Here is a 20,138-nt window from a genome sequence, read left to right on the forward strand (position 1 = left end):
AAATTAATCATAGCATTAGGATTACACATCCCTCCATCTAATCTAACTTCCTGTGCCCAACCAGATGCCCCCAGGAAAGTAACAAAAAAGACAGGAAGCAAAAGCTCTCTTTGATGGCAACTGGTGCTCAAAGGTACACTGCTACTATAGTAGGAGGTTCCATTTGCACACCTGAGTAATAACCACCAAGAGACCTTTCCTCCTCCATGAATTAGTCTGGGTGGCTCTCTTGTAAAATTAGTTGTTTCCCCAGCAATTACGTCAATGAAAAAAACTTTTTTTTGTTGCTCCAGCAGTCTTACTCATCATTTTCCCGCCCCTATTCTATTACAATTTCCTTTTTTAAAGATACAAAACTACCTTGAATTATGATATCCCTGACACTTTCTTTTGTTCAGGGTTTCCTCTTTTGATTTCCTTATTAAATGTACAAACAGCAAAGTAGGAAAGGAAATTTAAACGACGGGAACAGCAAGAAAAGGTGAAATAGCTGGGGGGGGAAGGGGGGAGGGAGTTTTGAACCTCAAGGTAGGTAAATATTTATATAGTATGACCCTGTATCTGCTGGATGAGTATCTGTGGTTTTATTTATCCACGTCTGATAAAATATGTCCTCCCTAGGCATTTTTGAGATCCTCCAGTTTGATTTTATGGTAATCTTGGATGAGAAGTCCCTCTTTCAACAGGCGGTTTCACAAAATCACATGATGTACAGGAACGTATTCACCCATGGCTATGGCTATGTCCCGTATTTACCAAAACAATCAGAAATAAAGTTACTGGAAACAAAGAGAACAGGGAGGGGAATCAGCTTTGAAACTAGTATCAAAAGGGAAATAAAGTTAAGACTGGGAGTGGCAGGCACACAAAAGAAGACAAGTAGAAAACAACTGAAAAAGTTTTGGAAACTTCAAAATTCCGGGCTTTTACACTTCTATCCATACATAGCTGGGAACAGGCTCCACCAAATCCAGTGGGTCTTACTTCCAGGTCAATCTGCACAAGATCAGGCTATAGATTTTTCAGATCACCTTGCATCTAAGTTATTTTCTCCATGGAAACCTTTCTGGCTCCTGGACTAAAGAGGGGGAAAGTGCAACAAGACCGAGAAGCAGGAGGAGAGAGGGAAAGAGTCGGCTTACCTGACCCTAGTGTTTCCGCCGCCGCCTTGTGTCTCAGAACTGGGGGATCCTGTTTAGTTTGAATCCTTTATCTACCTGCCCCCAAGGTGGCCACACCTCCTCCTCTTGACATCACAGCCGGTCAAAACACACACACACAGCCAGACGTGGATCAGCCAAAGGTGTTCACTGGCAGGTGCATCCAAGCGCCAGGCTCCCTCCACTTTGGCCCTACCATTCAGAGTCTGATATTTCACCTTCTTTGACTTTTCCTCTCCCTTCTCTCAACTACTTTCCTCCTCTCCTCTTTTTTCTTTTGTTCTTTTTTCCTCTTTCTTTCTTTCTTTTGGCTTTTGAACATCAAGTCACAATGACAATGTTTCCACACCACCCCAGAGGCTGCCAGCTAGCAAGGAAAGGGCATCTGGTGTTACTCGTAAGCCTGATAAAACCAGACATGACAGCTTTGGGAGCGTAGAGGTGGGGCGGGGGGCAGGGAGCATAGGCTGGAGAACGAAAGATCACATTTCTAGCTGGCCTGCTGCTGCTTGGGCACCACAATGCAGAACCTGCCGTGAGACAGGATCCACAAAAATATGCATCTCTTTGGTGTAGCACTACAGACTACACACTAGATGCATCACCAAGGGGAACGGAATGGGAGGGACAATTCCTGCAAATAGATAAGTAGGTGCCAAGGAAACTTTAGACTCAATAACACCATCACTATATTAGATTTTTTGAAGCGTCTGATGGCGCAGCGAGTTAAACCGCTAAGCTGCTGCGCTTGCTGACCGAAAGGTCAGCGGTTTGAATCCGGGGAGCTGTCATCCACAGCTTCTGCCAACCTAGCAGTTCGAAAACATGCAAATGTGAGTAGATCAATAGGTACCACTCCGTAGGAAGGTAACAGTGCTCCATGCAGTCATGCCAGCCTTAGAGGCGTCTACGGACAACACTGGCTCTTTGGCTTAGAAATGGAGATGGGCACCAACCCCCAGAGTCAGACTCAACCAGACATAATGTCAGGGGAAACCCTCTACCTTTACTATATTCTATTTAATAACAATGATAGCAGTGATAGCAGCAGCAATAACACAATACACTCCAACTGTCTTAATTTGGCAGGGACATTCCTGAAGAAGCCCCTGCTTTCCCACTTTCTCATATGCTTTTTAAATGTCCCAGTTTCTCCCTCCTCTTCCACCTTGTCCCTGGACTAACATCAATTGCTGCAAACTGAATTCAAAGTGGAAAGTTAGATGCAGGGGCAACTTGAGAAGGCAGTCTTACCCTTCCCATGAGGCTCAGGCAAAACCAAATTGCTGCACCCTGTCTTATCTTCCATGTTCTCTCTCATTACTAACTTTTGCCATTGTGGCCACACTCTGATGTTGACTGGCAACATTTGTCCGAGTTTTCATCTGTTAAATATTGGGAGAGTTTGTAATAGTAGGAGGTTTTTTATCGTGCCAGAAGCAACCCAACCTTCATGTCAGCAGTCCAGCTGGCACAAGGGTTTAACTCACTGCACCACTGCAGCTCTCTATAATAGTAGTAACAGTAAAGAAGAGTAATAATAACACCAGCTGCAGAGTATAGCTATGTTGGAATTATGCTTCTTTAAACTACAAATTTTGGGAATCTCACAGCAAGTCATACTGATTCCCGGTTCTGAGAGTTGTCACCAAGAAAAAGTAACTTTTTAAAGGTTTGGTATTTGGACAGCCCAGTGCAAATGCACAGGTTAAAAGAGACTGCAAAAAATAACGCAGAGAGCACCAAGAGGGGAAATAAGGGAGAAAGAAAAACTGCAAAGCAGGGAGGAGTGAAGAATGCAGATGCACGGGTACACAGGAAGCCATCATAAGGTGTGATTCGGATGTGATTGAAGTGGGAATATAGCTCTGCAAGGGAAAATAGGAAGGGAGGAGTGACTAAATGAGCTGCATGTATAATCCCCTGGAAGCCTGCGTAGCAAAAATGACTGGCTTTGTCTTAAAACGGAGATCCTTGTAGCTGTTCCTGATCATGTATCAGAAGAACAGCCATTGCCTTGTGCCACTGCTTAAGGTATGCATGCGCTATAAAAGCAGTCCTGTCATTCATTCTGTAGCATGCCATAATACAGTGAGAAGACATGCCAAGCAACCTGAGAATTGTTGCTATAGAACAAATATATCATTGGTTCTGGGGAAGAAATAACAATAGGATTTCATAAGAACTGTGCCAGCAACTCCATGCCATAACTGTTATCTCGCTTTTTGCAAAACTAAACCCGTAGACCTGGCATGTGTCCTGGATTGTACCACATCAGAGAAGAGGGAGGTGGTTGCATGCTTGAATGCTCCTACACATGAGAAATTCAGCATGCCACCAAGAAGATTAGATCATACTCTTTACCTCCGATATGCTATTCTATCATAGTGCACATAATTAATTATATGAAAAGAGAGTAGAGTTTCCCTGAAATGTCAAGGCTAGGCAGGTTATTTATTTATCGTATCAGAAGCAAACCAAGGGTACAGTTGTAATGTATTTAAAAACACAAACAATGTTAAAAACTTGGCATTATACTAAATGTCCTTTGACCAGTAGATGGCCACTTGGAGTGCCTCTGGTGTTGCTATAAGAAGGTCCTCCATTGTGCATGTGACGGGGCTCAGACTGCATTGTAGTAAGTGGTCTGTGCTTTGCTTTTCTCCACATTCACATGTCATGGACTCTGCTTTGTGGCCCCATTTCTTAAGGTTGGCTCTACATCTCATGGTGCCCGAGCGCAATCTGTTCAGCGCCTTCCAAGTCACCCAGTCCTCTGTGTGCCCAGGAGGGAGTCTCTCATTCGGTATCAGACATGGTTTGAGGTTATGGGTTTTAGCCTGCTACTTTTGGACTCTCACTTGCTGAGGTGTTCCTGCACGTATCTCTGCAGATCTTAGAAAACTATTTCTTGATTTAAGGCGTTGGCATGCTGGCTGATATCTGAACAGGGGAGAGGCCAGAGATGTCACTGCCTTGGTCCTTCCATTATTGGCTACTACTTCCCAGCGGGTGTCAGGTGGTGCAATACCGGCTAAACAGTATAATTTATCTAGTGGTGTGGGGCGTAGACATCCTATAATAATGCAGCATGTCTCATTATGAGCCACAACCACTGTTTTAACGTGGCAAGTTGTATTCCACACTGGGCACGCCTATTCAGTAGAAGACTAGCAAAGCACAAGGGCAAATGTCTTCCCTGTGTCTGATTGTGATCTCCAGGTTGCACCAGTCAGCTTTCGTATAATATTGTTTCTAGCACACACTTTTTGCTTGATATTCAAAAGCAGTGCTTCTTATAAGTCAGAGCACAGTCCAGGATAACTCCCATGGTTTTGATATGCTGCAGTGCTCCAGTGGGACACCTTCCCAGATAATCCTCAGGGCTCAAGATGCTTGTCTGCTCTTAGTGGATGTGAGAGAAACCTCCCCACAGGATTGTAACACATCCGTGTGTGTCCTGGGCAACGTCTTTGTAGACGGCTGATTCTCTCACACCAGAAGCAACTTGCAGCATGCAACCAAACAAACAAGTAGACAGGTGACTCTTTGCAACGCCAAAAGAGAGGGTCAGAAGTGCTCCCAGGTGCAAGTTTGGGATGAAACCCATCTAACTAGGTAACATCACAAGGCAGAGCCAGGAAAAATGCATATTCCTTTTCAGCAAGCAGAAAAATGAATCCAACAGCTGCAACCATTCCTGCTAGGACTTGCATCCTGCGTGACTTTACCTACCATATATATAACAGATGGGGCAGCTCTTCCAGGTGCTACCCTGTTACTCGGGCACGTGGAGGGCTCATTGCCAGTGCTAGGAGAGTTCCTTCAAGCCTTCCACCACTCCTGTCTGCACATGTACAACAAATAGGTTTGCCAGGCAACACTGGTGCTCCATTCCGGCCCTGATCCAAATGGCAAGATAGGCATGAGTGCACCCCTCCCCCTTGTTTTGCTTTTTTTGGTGTATCAATATGTGCAATACACATGCAAGTACTTTATACTGAGCCAGAAAACTCTACCACAAGCTGGGAATGGGTCAGAAAGTCAGAATACATACAACGCCCCCACCACAATCCCGTTCTCCTCCTCCAGTCCTGTTCATCCTAAGATTTATCTTTCCATGTGGAGATGCAAGGAAGCATACCAGTTCCTCAAACCTCTAACCCAGAGATTTCCAAACATTTCATATTCGTGACACACCATCTTTATACATCCATTATTTTGTGACACGGCAATTCATTTTTATAGTAAACCAGAATCTAAATCAATTGCTTATAAGAGATACTGACACATACATATTGTGTAATAATGAAACATATGGGGACACAACAGTCCTCATTAAAATATTTCATTTCTATATGATTTCCTGTTTATTTCACACAGATCCAGAGATTTCTCATTATGCTCATGCGACACCCCTACACAATGCAGTCAGCACACGAATGTGTCGTGACACACTGTTTGGAAAGCTTTGTTTGAGCCAATGACCTGAGATTTGACAACACAAAGGACCATGCAGATCCACAGCTGAACATTTGGGGACTGAGGTTGAATGACCCACTTGATTTTATGCTCTGACTAGTAATCTAATCAGCTGTTGCCATGAGTAATCTTCTGTCAGATGACCTGAACTAGTTCAGGCTGTATCACATGATGTAGATCAAAGACATAGAAGAGAAGGAGATTGCACCACTATCCCTCCTCCTAACCTCCATATACTCACTGGCATGTAAAGACAAGTCACTTGGAATTATATGGGGAAAATAAGGCTCTTGAGCACACAAGAAAAACCTACATGACTTTCACAGACACTGGGGTCTTTTACATGGGAAATTGGATTCATTTTAACTGCCATAGCTACATCCTACAGAGATCTGGGATTTGCTGTTTCAGGAGGCACCAAAGCTCTCTGGCACAGAAGTCTACATACCTCATGAAACTACAAATCCCAGGATCTATAGAATGCAACCATGGAAATTAAAGCAGACTCAAATTGCTATGGTGTAATCATGTAGTGGGATTCAGACGCAGCACAATCACATTCTCCCTTCAAGTGTTCAGCTTACATAGTTGGAAGATGCATGAGTCCCTCTGGGGAGATAGGGAGGGCTATAAATAAAGCATTATTGTTATCATCATCATCATCATAATCATCATCATCATTATCATCATCATTATATTGATTGTTTGAAACAAACTTGGGGCAGGGACAATTATCTTTACACCCATTTCAGTAACAAAGAAATCCTTTGGATCTACTGTAAGTGTTGGATCATCACTATGAGCAACTCCAGCAGGACTGTCACAGAATTGCAAGAAATTACTTGAATTTTATTAGTTTGGATGGGACTCAGGGTGGATTCCAAACATAAAAGGCAAACATTCAATGCCCGAACACAACAATATACCCACAATAACAAAAATTGACAATCCAACAAATAAAAACAAATTATGACTTAACAACTAAACTTAAAATAAAAAACGCAACCTGTTATATCAGACTTAAAACAAAACATCAAACAGAAAAATTTAATGTCCTTGAAGATTTTTTATGACATTAATCCAAACAGTTATCCTTAGGAAATTGTATGAATTTGTAGCAAAACCAGATCCAATCTATTCATTGCTTTCATTTGTTCACTGATATTCTTCTCTTCAACAACTGATGACTGAACACTCTCATTTAACATTGTTTTTTTAATGTGATAGTTAAATGAAGTTATATTCTACTTTCAACATCCACTAAATTATTCCTGAACTGTTTATTTTATTTTACTGCTTGTAACTGAGTATTTGCATTCCCTCTTAATTAGCCATTGGGCACAAGAACATCTTGTCCATAAGTTATTATGTGTGCCCAGAGATTAGGTTAGTTCTGGGGCAGGGGCTCTCATTGAAGAAGTCATGAGTAGAGGGATACATGATTGGGAACTGGATGGATCAGATGAGAAGAAAGGGCAGTGAGACACCAACAAACTAGTCAATTTTTCATTTCTTTTCCCAATGTAATGGGGATCCTGGTTTACCCTGTCAACTTGTTGTCTGGATTTGCATTGGTCAAGTCAATTCAGAGCATGCTTACTACCATACAATCCTGACAATAACAATCTTGTCTAATTTTGGAAGTTAAGACAATGGTCAGATCTGGTTAATACCTGGATGGGAGACCCTAAGATCAGGGATCTCTTAGTAGGACTATGGAATTATCAACAGAGAATCATTATTGCCAGTTAGAATTGACAGTACTGTGTTAAAAGGAAAAGCTGTGTTACTCAGTAGAAGGCAGCTTCCTATATTCCACTTGCTACCCATGAGTAGACTGTCGAAGAAAATGACAACTTGGTGTATATGTTGGATGAGTCATCTATGAGTTGGCAGAGGGGGGATTATATCTTTCAGTAATGTTTAAAGTTTGGGAAAAAGATATTGCTATTGGGTTTCCATTTCTATCACAGGAAGCCAATCCAGGCTACAAATGTATTTGTGTAGTGATGGTTCTTGTAGAGAGACTGGGGTCTTGCTGGTTTTCTGACCATCACCTCACCATGTCAAGAGTGTTGGTCTTGAAGTTGAGGATGTTCTCTCAGAAGTACTAACAACCACGACAATATTTCCTTGATAGGGCCTGATCAGGATTTCATGCCCTTAGTCACTGTCACAGCCAGGAATGGTCACAGTATGTAATCACCTTTCACATATGACATAATCCAATCTGAATCAATGCAACTAAAAGGCAAAGGATATGGAGAAGGGGACTCTGGCCTGATAAAGGCAGAAAGCAGGAGTTAGTATTTCATTTGGGCTCCAATACAGATCAAATGGAGACAGTGGTAGACATTGTACAGGACATCATCAACATGACAAGAACCACTTTGTGTTGTTTTACATTGCTGTTGTCTTCTGTTGGCATGGGAAGTAATGGCAACCTTTGTGCCTTAACAAAAGACCCATTGGTAAGTAGCTCTCACTGCAAACCTTTCAGACTATAATCTTGAATGGACTTCTCCCTGACTTTTTAATAGGCTAGGACTGTGCAGTCTTTTCTTGCAGATCTGATTGCTCCCCTGTGCTCACTTATGGTGATCCATGTCTAACTTATTTATTTCTTTTGCAGGTTCAGCTTCAAGGCTGATAGAAGAGATTACAGCAATGGCTCAACAATAGGCCCATTGACAAGTGCAAAGTTCAATTTGGGCTTGGGCTCCTGAGCGTGAGCACATACTCTCTAAACATATATATTTGTTTGGAATGGCTTGCGTGAGCACACACTGTCTAAACATATATATGGATATGTATGTATATTAATGTCTATAAAAATAAATATAAACATTAAAGAACCTTCTATCAAAGCAAGATGAGAACCTCTGTAGCAGAAAAAAATAGTAGAGCCCAAACATGATTTGGCAATTTCAATAAGAGCTAAATCTATAACAAATCCCTTTCCACTATATCAGAGATTATCAAACTGTGCTCCTCCAGATGTTTTGGATTTCAGCTCTCACAATTCCTAATAGCTGGTAAAGCGGCTGGGATTTCTGGGAGTTGTAGGCCAAAACATCTGGGGACCCACAAATTGAGAACCACAGCACTAGATCATTGTTGAAGCCTAGCTGTGACTCACCAGTCACCAATTAATACATCATTACATTGCGATTTTCTCCATCATGTTAAACCCAAATTAGCATAGTGGGAATGAGGAGCAAGTTTTACCTCTTCAGCTGTTACAGCTTAGCTTCTAACTCAAAAAGACAGTGTTTCAGGATAGGTATGGATGGAGAGACTTCTAGCTTGCAGGATCTATGCTAGTTTTCAACTAAATTTGAGATCCATCCATTCGTTTGGTGAAAAAGACTTTTCCATACCCTTCAACAGTTTGATTCGGCACTGACAGGCCCAACTGATCCCCTATTGTCTCACTTTTGAAATGTCCCAGTTTCTCTCTCCTCCTCTCACTTTCCCTGTTGTCTTCAGCATACCTAAGCTGCAGCAAACTGAATTCAAAGTGTTTGGCATTCAACGCAATTTTCCTTTCCCAATAAGATAAGTCAAAATTACACTGCTGACACCTAGCTTGCGTATTTTTATTCAGTAACATTTTTTGCCAATCTGGCAATGCGGTATTGTTGTTGTCCCTAGTCTCAGTTTTAATCACTGAAATGCTGTAGGACACACATTCACCTTAACTCTGTGAAGTGAGTTGCTCAATCTGCAGACATTAAGGCTGCAAAAGTGGACAATGGGGGACAGCAACCCCTGCAGACAAGCCCCACTCTCAATGACCCAGAATGTGCAAGAAGCAGTGTTTGGAGATATTTACACATTCAGTGCTAAATATTGCAGAGAAGCTGGAATCATGTTTGATTAAGAGCACTTACCAGTCTCCTGGCAAGCAAGAATTCACCTTCCATTGCCTTTTACCGTATCCTTGTTGAACGCTTGTGTACCATAGGCCCACTACAACTGAATATAAGTCCCAACACAGTAGACCCCCAGGCTGGATTGACACTGCCATATAATCCGGTTTCTGAATCCAGATTATCTGCTTTGAACTGGATTATATGAGTCTACACTGCCATATAATCTAGTTCAAAGCAGATAAACTGGATTCAGAAACTTGATTATATGGCAATGTTGATGCCGTTTCATTTAACCGACAACCATGAGGATTGGTAGATGCCAGATAAATGCAGTTTCTGGTTGCCTGAGAGTTACTATTAAAAATAGATCTGACATTTACTATACCCCTTAATACACCATACCATAAACTTTGCATTGACTCAATATTAATATTGAAACACAGTACAGTAGAGTCTCACTTATCCAACATAAACGGGCCGGCAGAATGTTGGATAAGCGAATATGTTGGATAATAAGGAGGCATTAAGGAAAAGCCTATTAAATGTCAAATTAGGTTATGATTTTACAAATTAAGCACCAAAACATCATGTTATACAACAAATATGACAGAAAAAGTAGTACAATACGCAGTAATGCTATGTAGTAATTACTGTATTTACAAATTTAGCACCAAAATATCACGATGTATTGAAAACATTGACTACAAAAATGCGTTGGATAATTCAGAACGTTGGATAAGCGAGTGTTGGATAAGTGAGACTCTACTGTAATTAAAAACGAATAAAGATAAACTTAATGTAGCACAGTTTTACCGTATTGTAAAAACAGCTTTGTGAATGCAGTATCATTTCTTTGATTTCTGTTTGCTGGTTGCTGGGTAGTTTCAGTTATCTACTGTTTATATTTTAGCCAAGTTACAACACTTCGTTTTTGCATATTACATTTGTCACATTTGCACTGTCCCCAAAGTTCTGTGCAACCAATGAAGTGTCAGGGCATGAATGCAGAAATCTTCTGCCTGTGCAGCTTAGAATTACAAGATTTGGATGCATGCAACCTTAAAGAAGAAATGCAAGATCGAGGCAAATCCAAAATAGAAGCTCCACCATTAAGATTCCCCTTTTGTTCCCTCCTAAATACATAACTGAAAATACCACTACCTTATTCAGAGTGAAAGGGCCTACTCTTTATCCCTGGCAACTGCAGCTTCTCTCCAGTTCTCCCTCTCTGAACTCAGCTAGAAAGTACAACCCCTTCCTTAGGTTTTCCCCACCCATTGGAAGAAACCATTCATAGGGATTGCACTTGCAAACAGCTTTAACATTAAAGAATTCTGACCCCAAGAATTTATTTTGGTACCAGACTGAACGGAGTGCATGGTTCAGACCAAAATTGGCTTTTGCTTGCCCCAACCTTTTTTCCCCCTCTCATTTCAGGTAGAAGTCCAGGAGAAAGAGTCCTTTTGGTGCTGCTATTTGTCCTACTAAGAGTCCAAAATCATTGCCCCGTGTCTCCCAGCCAAGGAACATTGAACACATTGTGTGGATTTGCTGACCTTGGCTAACAAGTTCAACCTATCAGTATGAAGAAATTATCGTTAATTTGTATCCCTGGGGTGCTTTCACACTGCACAATGTTAGCACACTGATTCCAGTTTAGCTGCCTATGGGATCCTGGGATATCTAGAGGGGCGAGTTACTCGGGCTGTCCGGCTGAGAATTGTAAATAGTCTCTCCCTAGGCTGCAAATTCTTGAATCTCATAGGATGGAGCCATGGCAGTTAAAGTGGAATCATAGTGCTATAAAACATGTAGTGTGAACCCTATCTAAATTTTCCAGCACTACAAGTGTTGGAAAATCTTATGACAAACTTTGTTTCAGAAGAAAGGGATGTGCACAAATATATCCCACAGGATTTGTGGAGCTGTACACTCCTAAGAAAGTGAGCAGCAGCTTATCTCAAGTATGTTAATGTCAGTTCTATCTACTAGAGTTTTCCAATATTGTGTCTAGTTTCACTATAAAGCCAGCATTCCATATTTTTCTCAATTCAGCAGTACAGTTCAATGCTTGAATCAATATAAAAATTGCCTTATTTCAACCAACCATCCTGAGTGTGTCAGTCAGCCCCCTCTAGTGACAGTTGTTGGCGTTACTTATTTCTACCAGCAAATTCACAAAAGTACAATCCTTGTATCTAGAATCATAGAATCATAGAATAGTAGAGTTGGAAGAGACCTCATGGGCCATCCAGTCTAACCCCCCGCCAAGAAGCAGGAAATCGCATTCAAAGCACCCCCGACAGATGGACATCCAACCTCTGCTTAAAAGTCTCCAAAGAAGGAGCCTCCACCACGGCTCATAGGGCTTGTTCTCCAGACCCTTGATCATTTTAGTTGCCCTCCTCTGGATGCTTTCCAGCTTGTCAACATCTCCCTTCAACTGCGGTGCCCAGAACTGGACACAGTATACCAGGTGTGGTCTGACCAAGGCAGAATAGAGGGGTAGCATGACTTCCTTGGATCTAGATGCTATACCCCTATTTATGTAGGCCAGAATCCCGTTGGCTTTTTTAGCTGCTGCATCACATTGTTGGCTCATGTTTAACTTGTTGTCCATAAGGACTCCAAGATCTTTTTCACACGTACTGCTGTCGAGCCAGGCATTGTCCCCCATTCTGTATCTTTGCATTCCATTTTTTTCTGCCGAAGTGATATGTGATATGTTCCCAGCCTTCATATGGATATGTGAAACCATAGGTAATAGCGGATCCTATAGAAATGATGCAATTCTGGCCCAAATATACCATAGAGTAATGCTAGAGAATGTAGAAAATGCTTAGATTAGACATATTTTGTTGGACATCTATCAATACACATAATAAAAGTGAAAAAATGTGAATGTGTACATATGGAGGAGGTGTCCACTTACACAGACAGCCTCCTGCCTCCACAAACAGCTATATTTCCCACTGAGCAGGAGACACCCATGGCCCTCCATCCACTGACATGCAGGTTATAGTGAGCGTCATGAACATGAAGCCCAAACCCTGCCCGTGTCCTCCACAAACACCATTCTGCCCCCACCCAAGTGAAGGCTTTCATGCGGGGACAATTCTAGATGTTCTATTTTTCCTCCAGAATGGACATCCTAGAGTTTCTTAATTTGCCTCTCCCTTAACCCTTTCTTATGGCACACAGTTAACAGAGAAATTGATCAGCAACTGAACAAGAGGTTTGGGGAGAATTCACCATGATTTACAAGAGTTGTACTTGGCATAAACCCAGAGAGCACTGTCAACCCAACCAATGATGGATCTGGACCAAACTTGCCACAGATAATGGGACTTGCAGTCCCTTCACTGATACTGTGACCCCCATCGCCTATGGACTGGGATCAAACTTGGCAGAGAGAAGCCTCATGACCAACTGAACATACTGCAGTATGGACCTTGATTTTGGGAGTTATACTTGCACCCAGAAAGCACTAAAGCCAGCTGACGTCAGATCTGGACCAAACTTGGCACACAGATCCAACATGGTCAACTGTGCATACAGGCCTGGTTTGGGGGTGATTGACCTCGGATCTGGGAGTTGTAGTTCACCCTTATCCAGAGAGCCCTGGACAGATCTGGACTGAACTTGGCACACAGACCCAACATGGCCAACTGCAAATACTGGCAGAATTTGGGATAATTGCCTTGGGAATCTGGAGTTGTAATTCACCCTTATCCAAACAGCACTGAACCCAGCCAACGACGGATCTGGACCAAACTTCAGTGATATTACCTAACATCCCAAAACATACAATGCCTTCTTCTAATAAATAACCCAGGCACCGCCGGGTACCCGACCTAGTATATCAATAAAACGACAAATACCAGTTCCACAGATACAGGAGTCATACTGTACTCCCCCCATCAACTCAACACAACCACCAGAGATACCGTTTTAGAGGAAATGTTTTAACACTGTACTGCTCACATCTTGGGGGGGTGGGGGCATGCCTGAAATACTAAAGAAACAGAAAGGGAAAAGAAGCATAGCAGCAATGGGATCTGATGAGAAACATCTCCTTCTTGAAGTTTCTTTTAAAATAAATCAACCAATGAAAAAACATACCTGGAAAGAACTACATGGAATCCCAGATGCTTGCCATACTAAAGGCTTGGTCTGCAGACAATCCGAACCATCAAGGCACAAGATTCTGAAGACTTGGCTGGAAACATGAATTTTCCATGGGGAGCAACCAGGAGTGTTGGTATGGAGGAGGAAGCAAGACAAGGGCTTTGTTCCCTTCCAAGTAACAATTCTGTCCCCCAAATGAACATTTCCTTCAGTCCCCAAATGTCTAGCACTGCAAAGAATGTGACATGGGAAAGTATTCACACCTATAAATCTTGCATTTGCTGTGTTTGCATTACTTTGGTGACTCTGTTTGCCCTTTTCTATGGATGCATAAACTTTATTTCTAAATACAGACAACCTCCAAGTTATGAACAAGATAGATTCTGAAGGTTTGTTCTTAAGTTGAATTTGTATGTACGTTGGAACAGGCACATTTTTAAGTGTGACTCCAGCCAGATAGACAGATAGATGATAGATAGATGACAGACAGATATCAGCTTTGGATAGCGTATGAAAGGGTTAACACTCATGTGGTGTTTGTTTTGCTGCCTGTGCCCCTTTTCAGATATTTCATCTCACTTTCTGTCCTTGTGAGAGTTGAATTTTGAAAAATTTGGCTTGTTGTGGAAAAAAAGGATTGGTGATACAGCCTCAATGGAGATAATTTTTCCCCCTGATAACTTGTTCCAGGAGTGAATTTCCTTTCCTACAAGTAGATTTCTCTCACTTCCTGTTGTCTCAGCCCTTTTCTAGTCATTTTTAAGTCAAATGTTTGTAACTTGGGGATTGCCTGTACTGAAGCTTAGGGTTACTCCAATGCTAGAAATATAGTTTCCCCAATGAAAAGTTTATTGGGGAAACTATTTTTTTCTCACATTCCTCTCTCACACACAGGTCTCCTCTGAGGAGACCTGATTTGTGTTTTGAAAGCCATTTGATTAAAGTAGGTTCTCCGTGCTTTACATGAGGGATGGACAGTCCTCCACAGTGGATTGCAATCTCTTGCCATCAACCAATATCAGCTAGGATTGCTAGGACTCATGGGCTGTCGGGCAAATTGTCACAAAATGCTGGTTCCCTGGATGGGTTGGAGAGTTGCACATAACGCTATTCTTTTGCCAGGAGGTGAGTCCACCAAAACTGGAATTGACTCATGCCTAAAATGACTCATGAAAACTGGAGACTCGTAGTCAAACCAAAGCCTGGCAACCCTAGTCTGACCTGTTTCTCTAATTCTGCTATTTTTAACTGCACTGAAATCTACCACTTCTGGCATTTCACTCTGCTTCAGACTGCTGGCTTTGGGGCAAGGAACCAACATGGCTTAATTTGAAGTGGAGCTAATTGGAACAAAACTTGAAGACCTACTTTTAATTCCAGGCAGTGTTGTTATCTTACCAAATCATTGGGAGCCCCCAGTGACACAATGGGTTAAACCCTTGTGTTGGCAGGACTGCTGACCGACAGGTTGGCGGTTCGAATCCAAGGAGTGCAGGTGAGCTCCCTCTGTCAGCTCCTGTTCCCCATGCGGGGACATGACAGAAGCCTCCAACGAGGGTGGTAAAACATCAAACATCCGGGTGTCCCCTGGGTAACGTCTTTGCAGATGGCCAATTCTCTCACACCAGAAGCGACTTGCAGTTTCTCAAGTCTCTCCTGACACTAAAAAAAAAACCCAAACCATTGGAAAAAAACTTGGGAAATATTTTTGAAAACACTTCAGTACAAAATAGTTGTGGGGAAAAGAATGTTGACCCACAATATGGCAAACTAATGGTGTACCTTTACAAAGATCCAGGTTTTGACCTAACAGGAGTTAAGAAGCCCACTGAATCAGACATAGTTAAATGTTGAACCCTATGAGTACTAGCAAGCTTACACACCAAGCTTCCTGGTGCAACGCTCGTATATAAATGTCTACATGGATCAACCTTGGGTCTCACATTATTTCCTGCTAACATCCAGTCGTATCCCTGCAACTATCCACTTGGCTGCAGTTGTCACCTATGAAATCTCATGAAACTTGAGCTCATTGTATATTTAAAAAGTAATGGAAATATATTAGAACAAAATAGAAACAATGGAAACATGAAGACGCTAGGAACTTAACTCTTCAAAGTTTCTACTTCCAACAAAAGGTTATTTTTTTCCATTTGGATTCTAATTGCCAAGTTCTACCTATATAGCACCTAAACCTTCTCAGATGTACAAGGACTCCTTGAAAAAGTAAATGTTCTCTAAGAAAGAATACCACGGATCCCAAGAGAAGTTACTTTACTGATGATTAATGGAGTTTAAATTTGGCTATCCTTTTTCTCAGTGCTCACATGCCCCCCCCCCCCCCAAAAGGGAATGACCTCAGTCTGCATTGAGATGCCTCCAAGCCAACTGAACTACAAAAGAAACAACATTTGTACAAAATAAAGCCTAGGGCTAATATCATGTTATCAAAGGCTTTCACAGCTGGAATCATAGGAGTGTTGTGTGGTTTCTGGGCTCAATGGATCCTCTGAAGATGCCAGGCAAAACATCAGGAGAAAATGCTACTAGAACACAGCCATACAGCCCGGAAACCACACAGCACTCCACTAATATCATCATCATTTCTTCTCTTATATTATTTTTAACATCTTTGGCATGATGAAGAGGGCAGTGGAGCTTCAAAAGCTTTCATTATGTATTTTGTACATTTTGAGTGAACAATGTGGATTTTGGATTATAAAAAGTAATGTGACCTTCTTGGCTTGCACATAAAGATAAAACACATACAAGAAACAAAAGTCCTACACAGTTTCCTTTAAAGACACAAGTATATCAATAGCATACAATCTTCCTTCCTCTAATACACATATTCTGGAAGAATGTGTATGAAGTGTTGGGCAGGAGAATACATTTAGAAATATTTATTACCTTACAATAATAAGCACCAAAGATCATCTAAAAATATAAAGTTGCCAACAATGAATCAGATCATTGGCCCATTGCTCAGTTCTTCTAAATCTCAGGCAGGAATTTTTACCAAGCCTGAACCTTTAACTGGAAATAGTGGAAACTGAACATGCAAAGTCTGAACTCAACTGTCCAGAGTACATTATTGCAGTCTTATAAAACAATAATGGTATACTTTTCCCCAAGTATTTTGTTTCCCCTGGCACGAGCATCCCTAGGGATAGGGGAAGGAAATGTTTTTAGTATTTAATTTCAAGCAGTGAAACATCTGATACTGACACCAGTTTTGCTTTTGTGATTGTTTGTGGCATCAGGCTTTTGGTAAAAACTGCCTTTGTGTTGTCCTTGCAACCTTCCCAGCTCCAGCATGGAAGGTAGAAAGGTGGTCCAATAAACTCTTCCTTCCGCATTTGACAAGCAAAGCTTCACTTCCCAGCTTCTCTGCTCCATTTCCTAGATGCAAATCCCTTTACAGCTATCGATTTATGGCTCTGCTTTGGTAGTTGAACTGAGGTTACATGAGATTTCTAGGAAGGAGGAGGCTTTTCCCAGAATGGTCTCCAAACAGTAGAAGTAAAAAACCATGGGAACATGACAGAGCAACCAAAATGTAAAAGGATAAATGCTTGGCTAGCTGGGGAAGGGATTGCTTCTGGGGCAAAGTAACTTGGTGTGGAATACGGTGCTGGGCGCAAACACTGATTTTTGTCAAGAGACATCTCACAGCTTTGAGAAGCTTTTCCTCAAAAGAAGGGCAGGGAGGGAGGTGTCTCATTGCATGAGAGCTGACGTATAAAACCAGTGAGGGTTATGAGGGCTGGACAGCTGCAACAGCCTTGGCAGTGTTGAATTGCTGTCTCATCCTTGCCGATGGGAGTTTGAAATCAGCAGTAATCCAAGACCTTGGCAAAAACAGAAACAAAACAAAACCCAAGAAGCAAACTTTCTTTCTTCTCCGAAGCCTGCCAGAACCCTAGGAGGCCTTTTCTGTATAATGCAAAAAATGTTGTAATGTTTGAACATTTAATCAGACAATCTTTTTAACCTTCCTTTTAAGCAAACTCTCCTAGAGCTGCTCACAATAAAAAGATGTTAAAACAATGACTGAACAAATATAATAAAAACAGTGTCTGACGCAAGACCTTTCTTATGGTCACCAGTTTTCTTTGAACAGTGAAAATTTCCACGTATACAATGCTTTCATGGTTTTAGTTCCTTTTGAAAGAAGTTCATCAGGGGTTTATTGGTTACTGGTTATTTGGTTACTTTTATTGTACTTATTGATCATCTCTCAGCCCTCCATTTATGTACCAGTTGAGCAGAGATGGGGACATGGCTTCAACACTCCTACTCAAAAGTCTCTGCTCCCACATCAGACCGCCAAAGAAGTAAACATTTTAAGCTGCCTATGCTTATAGAACTCAAATTCAACTCTCTCAGCCCTTTCCTTTGACTTTCCTCAAGTTCTATCACAGTACTTTGCTACCTTTTACAGATACAGTAGAGTCTCACTTATCCAAGCTAAACGGGCCGGCAGAAGCTTGGATAAGCGAATATCTTGGATAATAAGGAGGGATTAAGGAAAAGCCTATTAAACATCAAATTAGGTTATGATTTTACAATTAAGCACCAAAACATCATGTTATACAACAAATTTGACAGAAAAAGTACGCAGTAATGTTATTTTGTAATTACTGTATTTACGAATTTAGCACCAAAATACCACGATATATTGAAAACATTGACTACAAAAATGGCTTGGATAATCCAGAAGCTTGGATAAGTGAAGCTTGGATAAGTGAGATTCTACTGTACCTAGAATGCCATATCCTTAGATGAAGCGAGACAGATTTGCCTTTTTTGGATTGATTTTTTGGATATACAGAATATCGCCCAAACAACCAAGAACTTAAAAACAAATGCATATGAAGAGAGAGACAGAGAGAGAGAGAGAGAGAGGAGAGAGACAGAGACAGAGACAGAGTCTTAGCTATATATTGTTGTTTGTTTATCTAACAAGAGATATGGCAGGCCAAATCCAGTTATGAATCTAACTTTTAACTGCTCTTATGACCACTAGCTGTATTCTGGCAAGTCTTACAACAGTGGTGTTTCCGAACTCTGGTCTTCCAAGTGTTTTGGATTCAGCTCTCAGAATCTCTACTAACTGGTCAAGACACTTGAGGCTTCTGGGAGTTGAAGGTCATAATACCTGGAAGACTAGAGTTTGCAAATCACTGGTGTATAGTGTTAATGTGACTATAGCATATCAAACATGTGTCTCCTTGCCCCATCTCTAAATATGAGTCTTGGAAGAATAATTTTAAAAGTCCAGTAGAATTTGACGTCAGGTATATCAATGAGCATTGAATTTTGAGGACAAAACATTGGGGTGAGCAACTTTACCCACATTCTGCATTAGAACCACAAACATATACAAACATGATTCTATGATTCTGTTTGCTTATGTGGACACATGTGTACTAGTGCAGACACACATACACATGAATGTACTAGACTGCTTCAGATCATGTCACACCATTTAGCATCATAAGGTTGCACAAATAATCTCTTTGCCATTGAATTTTGATGACTCCTTCTTGCCCTGAACATACATGTGGATGCATTACTATTAATATTTTCAACAGTATATTGACATAACCTTGAATGTAGGTGGAGTACCTAACCTCATTACATGCAAAGGCATAGCTGTGTTGTCTCACATCTATAAAAAAAATTACAAGTAGAACTAACTCTGTGTTCCAAAAAAGCCATTACAATGGTAGCACTGAACAAATGCAAAGTTTTTCCCCTCACCTTTGAGTAATTACAGATACCACATACGGAAACAAGTCAAAAGCAGACTTGATTCTTAATACCTCACAACCTCTGAGGATGCCTGCCATAGATGTGGGCGAAACGTCAGGAGAGAATACTTCTGGAACATGGCCTCACAGCACGAAAGACATACAACCCTTGATTCTTAATAGTTTTTTTTCCCTACCACCAGGAGATGGGAATGGAGAATATAGGAATCCATTTGCTTTACTCTTTAAGGAATCCCAAACAACACCTCCCCACAAACTAGGAAGCTTAGCTTCCAAATGAATAACTATGGCTGTTACGCCTGGTCTTCATACTTCATGACCACCATGACCACCACCCCGAGATGAGTGGTTACCTTGTAGTGGGCAGCAACACATTCCTTTGCCCAGGGCTGGTGGATGTTTTGTAGGTGGGGTGGGGTGAGGTGACTGTGCTGTTCCAGACACAGCAGAAGACCACTCCTACAGCTCTCCTTTGGTGCAAATTCTGGGTCTCTTGTATGCTGTGCACCTTCTTGAACTGAGTGGCCCCACTGGCCTAAGCCAGGATGGCGACACCGTCTTCTCCACTTTACTCCAAAGAGATTCTGTCTGTAACTGCGCAAAGGGCTCTTTCCACGCCCCCAAACCCCTCCCTTCCCCTGGCTGCTGAAGTCCCATATGCTTCACACTCAGCTAAGATGACAGGACTGGATACTTCAAATAGTGACGACTACGGA

At 41.6% G+C, this 20,138-nt stretch overlaps 1 protein-coding gene across 3 annotated transcripts in view; it reads right to left on the minus strand.

The window, feature by feature from the left end:
• Window positions 1-20,026, minus strand: part of grb7 (growth factor receptor bound protein 7) — an 86,483-nt gene extending 66,457 nt beyond the window's left edge. The window contains exon 1 of one of the 3 annotated variants that reach the window (XM_016994563.2): window positions 19,776-20,026. In XM_016994563.2, coding sequence (XP_016850052.1) covers window positions 19,776-19,797 — 22 coding nt within the window. In that variant the 5' untranslated portion in view covers window positions 19,798-20,026. Of the gene's footprint in view, window positions 1-1,142; window positions 1,526-10,678; window positions 10,748-19,775 lie in introns of those variants that run through there. The other 2 variants (XM_016994565.2, XM_016994564.2) reach the window with 2 other exon arrangements.
• Between the last annotated feature and the right edge of the window lie 112 nt (window positions 20,027-20,138).

Source organism: Anolis carolinensis, chromosome 6, assembly GCF_035594765.1.
Source record: "Anolis carolinensis isolate JA03-04 chromosome 6, rAnoCar3.1.pri, whole genome shotgun sequence".
Lineage (NCBI taxonomy): Eukaryota > Metazoa > Chordata > Lepidosauria > Squamata > Dactyloidae > Anolis > Anolis carolinensis.